Source organism: Coturnix japonica, chromosome Z (genome assembly GCF_054131305.1).
Source record: "Coturnix japonica strain WE chromosome Z, WE-NBRP24, whole genome shotgun sequence".
Taxonomy (NCBI): Eukaryota; Metazoa; Chordata; class Aves; order Galliformes; family Phasianidae; genus Coturnix; species Coturnix japonica.
In genome coordinates, this window is record NC_140702.1 from 65,360,080 (window position 1) to 65,367,129 (window position 7,050).

The window sequence follows — 7,050 nt, forward strand, 5'->3', positions numbered from 1 at the left end:
GTAGGTTTTCCTTGGGGCATGAGCCTGATAAACTTTGGCTCTAAGAAAAATTATTACCATTAGTGCAGTGGCTGAGACTTAGATCAATCCTTTTTGCTTGTACAAGTATTTAATTACTGGTTCTTCTATGGTGCTAGGGTAGTTTGCATTTCTCATGGTTGAGAACTGCGAATGTTTTAAATGAGCTCTTTAATCTGGGACCTGATCCTGGGAAAACAGTTGTTCCAGCTGTCGTTATCAGAAGTGCAAGAATACTCCTTCTGTTCCAATGTGTATGAGTTCAAAACCATTGTGGAAATCTTTATATGGATGTTTGAAGCTACATTTGCTAGGCCGGTGTTGCTTATAAGATAACCTCAAAGAGAGGCAAGTACAGGGAATACAGAATGTTGGGTCAAAAAGCCAAGTCTCCCTGTATTAAAAACATCCATCCATCTGTATTGGAATAAATGTGTAGTGGTAGAGATTGGTCACAAGGTGTCACCACAGTGCTAGTTTTTATTATCACAGGCGCATCCACATACCAGATTTAGAAGCATCTAAGAAGAATTGTTTGCTCTGTGAAGAGCTGAAAGGACACTGCCATTTGGGGGGTGATGGTGTGTGATAGTTTCATTCATGGTCAAGCTGTAAAATCCCATGGCAGTAAAGAGTGGGACCTACAGGACTTTTACGATGCAGTTGGTGTCACCCCATTTGTTTACTTGACTTGGCTGTTACTTGCATAAAGCTTGTCACCTTGAACTAAGTGGGAAAGACTTAAATTCTTCTGTGTTTTTATTTATTATTACTGAAAAGTAACAGAAAAATAGAAACACACTGCTGTAGAAGTTGTTATATTGTTTACAGAAAAACTGTTTCTACATGAGAAATGTTCAATGCTGTTTATCTTTCCTCACCTGTAAAAGTGCAGTGGCTTTTTAATATCAGGAGGAGATCTTAATGCTGAAACACCAAGGTAAGCTATACCTAAAAATTTTAGGCAAAGTAAACTTTTAAACAAAGATGGATTTCTCAGTGCTTAACAACTTCAGCTGCATATGTAGCTGTTGGCATACTTTGTGCTTTAAAAATTCCCTTCTCTTAAGTGCATACATGTGCTCTGAAGTGCCCTTGAGAGGAGCGGAAATGGGGGAAAGAGCATAAACTCGAGGATACAGAATAAACAGTTATGTAGGGTAGTTATACATAAACTTAACTTTATGGCAGAAAGAATGGTGGTGACAGTTCTTCCAGTCTCTGAATTGATAAATACTGGAAGCAGACAAATATGTTTTAACTTTTGGTTTGCCCTGAAGAAGTCAGGCAGCTGGTCTAGACAAACTTGGAAGGTTCCTTCCAACTCACCTACTCTGTTCTAAATGGACAAGGATGGAGGAAGTGCTTTTTAAATTCTATATAATAAATGTTTTTGTTATTACTATTAAAACTCTTTGTGACTGTTCTCCATCAGTACAAGAGTGCTTATTTATCGTATTCTCAGTCAAGGCATGACTTAGCTAGCATTTAATCCCAACTTTAAACATACCCTGAAACTCTTCAAATTTGTTCTCATGGTTTCTGTCCTTATTCATGTGTCTGGATAGGTCAGAGATCAGAGAAATGCTGACATGCCCACACTATCTTACGGTAGTAGTCAGCTATATGAATTTGACAGCTCACTCTGCACCACAGGGGAAAAAAATCACTGTGTAGTTCAGCTTAGTTTTTGCCTGACTAGCTTTTTTGTTTGTTTTTTTAGGTGAAACATGGAACCCGTTAAAGTTGCACTACCAGTTACGAAATGTCCGCGAACGGTTAGCTAAAAATCTAGTGGAAAAAGGTGTACTGACAACAGAGAAACAGAACTTCCTTCTTTTTGACATGACTACCCACCCTCTCACCAACAACAACATCAAACAGCGCCTCATCAAGAAGGTTCAGGAGGCAGTTCTTGACAAATGGGTGAATGACCCGCACCGCATGGACAAGCGTTTGCTGGCACTGGTTTATTTAGCCCATGCTTCAGATGTTCTGGAGAACGCTTTTGCCCCTCTTTTGGATGAGCAGTATGATTTAGCCACAAAGAGAGTGCGGCAGCTTCTGGATTTAGACCCTGAGGTTGAATGTATGAAAGCCAACACAAATGAGGTTCTGTGGGCTGTTGTAGCAGCTTTCACAAAATAACTGCAATCAGACTGAAGTGTTCTCTTTTCTTTCATGTAAACCAGTTGTTTCTCTTCTATTGACTATTCATATTTTCTGTAATTTGTACCTTCTCACATGATGAATCAGCTCTTGTTTAATGGGGATTATAAGTGGTGTATTCCTTCCTTCTCTGTGCATCTGTATACAGGATTCTGCTGGTACAAGAGACCTTCCTGTTTAAAACAACAACAGAAAAACGTTTTACTGCCATATTGGCATTCCATTTCCTGTTAAGTAGGAGTTATCTGAAGTACTTTGGTTACTCTATTTTTCATTTTATTGTTACTGAAGTGGTTTAACGTGGAAAGCACCTCGAGGAAATGTGCATGCAATTGGATCACTAGTCTCAGATGACACAGATGTGTGCATGCATCAGTACTTCTACTGTACAACTCATAACAGATCAAAAAGGGCCTTTTTAAATCACCAAAGCTCTATGTTGAAGTGTCTGTCAGGGCATTTTACACACAGACCTTTATTTCAGTTATGTCTAACAAAATTACTTTAAAAGCAGAAATTGCATTAAGCAGCTTCGTCAGTAGTTTTTGTGGGGATACCCGATAAGTTTTACTTTTCATGTAAGTCTCTTGTGTACTTATACTTTCATTAGGATGATAGGCGAGTCACAAGGCTAGTGTAGAAAGGTCCAGTTGTTTCATAAGCCAGTTTTAGGATGGAATACATTCCATTATCTTGTATATATAGTTCAAGTTGTATATTAACAACTGCCCCATCTTAGTATTTTGCAAGACCCGTTTAGTTGTATGCCTGGTGCCCCTTACTTGCTGTCAATCGTTGCCATCTGTTGGAAAGAAAGGCCTCTTATAAAGAGCATGTATGTGAAAGCGTTTTGTTTCTGGTGTCTACAGAGTTTGCCATCCAGATACTCTCAGTCTGTACATTGCCTTTGATTACTAGTGTACAGAAAGAGACCACTTTCTGTCATGGATAGGTGTTTGTTTTTCTTTCCCCTCCTGTGTGGAAGAGGCTTGTGACCAGCACAGTTCTCGAGTGCAGTTATTAATTCTGTTTGTACGCAAGTTAATGTTTGTCTCAATGTCATCACCTGTTTTACATTTGAAAATGAAGTCAGCCCTAGCAGGTGTTGCATGTAAGTGGTTTGCAAGTAATGGCTGCAGTTCGGATGATTAAGATTTCTGTAATGGGACACTCATTTTAATTTTCATATACGATTATGCTGATTAGCACACTATTGTGGGGGGAAAAACAACGACAACAAATATATACAACTTAGGCTTTTTCAAGTTTATTGCCTCTTTACCACTCCATGTTACATCTCCCAGTGGTTTTACAATGTAAATATTATGCATTGAACAAATAAGCATTGATTTATATATTTTTTTCCTCATAATGCAGATTTATAGCGGGGCTAACAGGTGTCTAGAAACGTTATTGGTTAATATTCAGAGCAAGAATACTAGATGGTGTATAACTGTAGAGTTGAAATTTAAGGGATCTCTTAATCTGTATACTAGCTTTTTACCTACAGTAAATAAACTATGATCTTGAAAGTGCCTGAAACAGAGCAAGCATGTCATTTTTATTTTCTGTTGCTAATTAGAAAGGTTTTATTGCTTAACTGAAAGCTTTAGTTCATATCCTTCTTATTAGAAAGGGTGAGTTTATATTGCGTAGATCAAACTGACCTGATGAGTGGTGTTGCTCAGAGCTGCAGCATTCATGACCAAGGCAGGCAGGGGTAGTTGGTGAGTGTGCAGCTGTGCCTGCCCAGGTCGGCCTCTTCTGTCATGGCACAACAGGCTCTGCAGCCTCATCTGTGACTGGACTTACGATTTTGCACTTCATTTCAAATCATTCAGATGCTCACGTAGCTTAGTTTAAAACAGAAACTGAATTCGTCGTTACTGCATCTCTTAGTAAAGATTTTGAAGACACGGTCCTCAACTTTTAACACCACTCTGTTCATTCAGTACTTAAACGCTGTTTCTTTGCGGAAAACAAAAAGAAAGAAAGAAAGAAAAGATGAAATTATATTATAAAGTATTTCAAACTCTGGTTTACAAATAAAAAGATAAACAGTGTTTTCTCAGTTGCAAAATGCTGTTTAAAACTTTGAGGAGCTTGGGCATGAACTTGCAGCTTAGGCAATTATTTTAAACATTTTCCAGCCTTGATTGTTGTAAGTGGAGGAAAAATGAAGATTACTGTTTTGCTCTTATATTTGACAGCTTACAGGACACATTCTGTGCTCGGTAGTGTTTGCTGTTCCACTGCGTTCATTGCGTCACTGGTGATGTCTTCTTGTATATCAGAGCTCTTTGAGAGGATATATTTGTATATTAGTTCATATAGAGAACTATATATATTAGTTGGAGAAGTCAGAGGAGCAGTCAAGCACTCAGAAACAGGTTGAGTGCATAAAGCTTCTAAAGCAGCTTTGAAAAGTTGGAGCAAAATGTTTTGGCCTGGCAACATCTTCCATCGTTCCCTCTCATCAATTCATCTTCGTTCTGTACTTGTTACGTTCCTGCCGTGTTTCACGTTAGGTTCCCCCCCATTCAGGGCTTTTGTCTGCCTTTCAGCCAACGTGTCTAAATATGTCACTCCTCTTTAACTGTCCCCACACACACACACAGATGTGAACTCCCGACAGTGCTTAGCACCTCGCTTTTCCTTCAAGGTAGAACCTGTGTGATAAGGGGACTTGGTGTCAGTGCTGAGTGGTTTGTGAAGAGTGACAGCATCTTCCACTAGATTGCTTGGTATGAAGCTGGGTATGTGGGGGAGATAGAAGAGCTTTGGAGTCTTCAAGTCCAAGTGCCTCCAAACCTTGAGGCTAACAGCGACAGCAGGTTAATAGGGGCTGATTTAGCAAACAGCCTTGCCTTCATTACTGCATCAGGTTCTAACAAAAAGGAGTCTGCTTTGTTCTGTTGAGATCCAGGTACCCCTCTTCCTACCACAAAGGTGGTTTTAAAGGGAGTTTTGGCTGCTTGGGTTCCAGCTCTCACAGGCCGCTTGGTGTGAAGGCTGCGAGCTGTAGGCTGAAGAACCTGAACCTCAAGGGGAAAGATGTTATTCAGGGACTCGTTCTTTTAGAACGCACTTCCACATTAACGTCAAAAGGAAGGGTAAATTCACAAGTGATGTATGAGATTTACCTCCTCTATGTTTCTAGAGATGACAACAGTGCTCCTCTATGGGGCTTTAGTGAAAACTTTCATGCATGATGCTTTCAAGGTACAAGTCGCATAATTTGGCTATCAAACACTGGTGACTGAGTGCTTGTGTTCATGCCCATTTCTCCTCCAAAGTGAAGATATGTATTAACTGATGTGTTCTCTGTGAACTGAATCTGTACTCAATCAAAATAAAGCACCCTTTCAAGTTATCAGCTGCAAATGGTTAATGTGTATCACATGCACGTCGTACCCAAAGGATTTTTTACTCGTTTGTTGGGTAGTTCACAAGTGTTAAGGTTTTGGTCTAAAACAGTTTGGGAAATAGAACTTTTCAGGCTTCCATTAAAGCATCAATTCCATGTAAACTGAGCTTTCAGCACTGAAAGTATCAGGGCCTGTTGTGTCTGTCCTATAGAGAAGGACGCGTTTCTTGCGAACAGCTTATTTGTGCTGTATCAATGCTTAATGTGCTCAGTGGTGTTTTTACTCAAGATCTGCAGCCAAGCACTTTCTAAGTGTTAAATATTGAAGTGAGGTTTCAGGAGGCCTTGTGTAGAAAGGCAGGGTCTTTGGGTGGGGAGGAAGCAAGGGCAGAACTGCTGCCTGTGCTCTGGACAACATCTGGAGTTTCCTCCCATCAGTTCTTGTTTTCTCCTTTCTAGAGAGCAGCAACACGAAGCCTGTAAGGAGCTGAAGAAATGCCTTCTGACTCGGAAGGAGGAGAAGCTTGTGTTAAAAGCTGGTTTAAACAACAGTGGGGAAAGCAGGGAAAGAAAAGCTGTTGCATCGTAGCTTTTCTTTTCCTTTTTTCCTCCCCACAACCTACCTGAACTTTCAGGCAGTTTGCTGTTTCTCTTTTGACTTTGGCACCTGGTCTTCTGTTCCTTTTCTCTGTATCCTGGTGACTTCCTCTTTTGTGCTCACAAACAATCTGTACTGACTTCCAGCCTCATGTTGTCAGTCTTGCCTTTTCATTTTAACCTTTTATTATTGCTTTTGGATTGAGAGCCACCTTGAGCTCAGCTTTCCATCACCTTGTCCTCAGAATTGCTTTTACCTCCTGGCTGATGGTTTGAGCAGCCTCCCTCCAACAAATAGCTTTGTCTGAGCTAGCTGGCTCCATGGCTGAACTGATGCTTTCTGGTATAGCTCATAAGGAATGATTTCATAGGATGAACAAAAAAAAATGATTTAATTTACCTTGATGCTGCTCTTTGCTCACTTCAACAGCAAGCTACTGTCCATGCAGCAGAGGGAGGGCTTGCAGGTGACTAATGTGACTTTTGCCACTTCTGTCATGTAAGCAGATCTTGTTTCTGAGTCAGTGTTCTGAGGACATGCCGTCTCCTTATTAAATCTATCTTGTAGTGAGGATGCAGATGAGATTCCTTCCTATTGTACATTTCCCTTTTTTCCTTTTTCCCTCGATGGATGCCAGGAGAAGCCTTCAGTGGCTTATTGTGAATTCAGATGGCAGAGGGTTTGTAACCTTGCTTTGCCACTATCAGAGTGTCTGTATGGGTCCTTCTTTGTTCTCTGCCTTTTCAAATGGAATCATGTTAGAACCAGCTTTTAAGAATCTGTTCTAACTCCTTAATTTCCTGCGGACCTCAGTCACTTCTGAAAGGTTTGCCTAAGCCATGTGGTACATTTTGCAATGCTAAGCAGAACAACGCCTACTCACCATTAAAAGCTCTGT

The 7,050-nt window shown here is 40.3% G+C and overlaps 1 protein-coding gene across 4 annotated transcripts in view; it reads left to right on the top strand.

Moving 5' to 3' along the window:
• GOLPH3 (golgi phosphoprotein 3) overlaps positions 1 to 5,560 on the top strand; it is a 36,993-nt gene extending 31,433 nt beyond the window's left edge. Inside the window, exons 4-5 of one of the 4 annotated variants that reach the window (XR_014939160.1) lie at positions 850 to 958; positions 1,742 to 1,821. Coding sequence is in view for 3 of the 4 variants with exons in the window: in XM_015848346.3 (XP_015703832.1) it covers positions 1,742 to 2,166 (425 nt within the window). In the remaining variant the exon portion in view is untranslated. Of the gene's footprint in view, positions 1 to 849; positions 959 to 1,741 lie in introns of all 4 variants that reach the window. The other 3 variants (XM_085528262.1, XM_085528263.1, XM_015848346.3) reach the window with 3 other exon arrangements.
• The last annotated feature ends 1,490 nt before the right edge of the window (positions 5,561 to 7,050 follow it).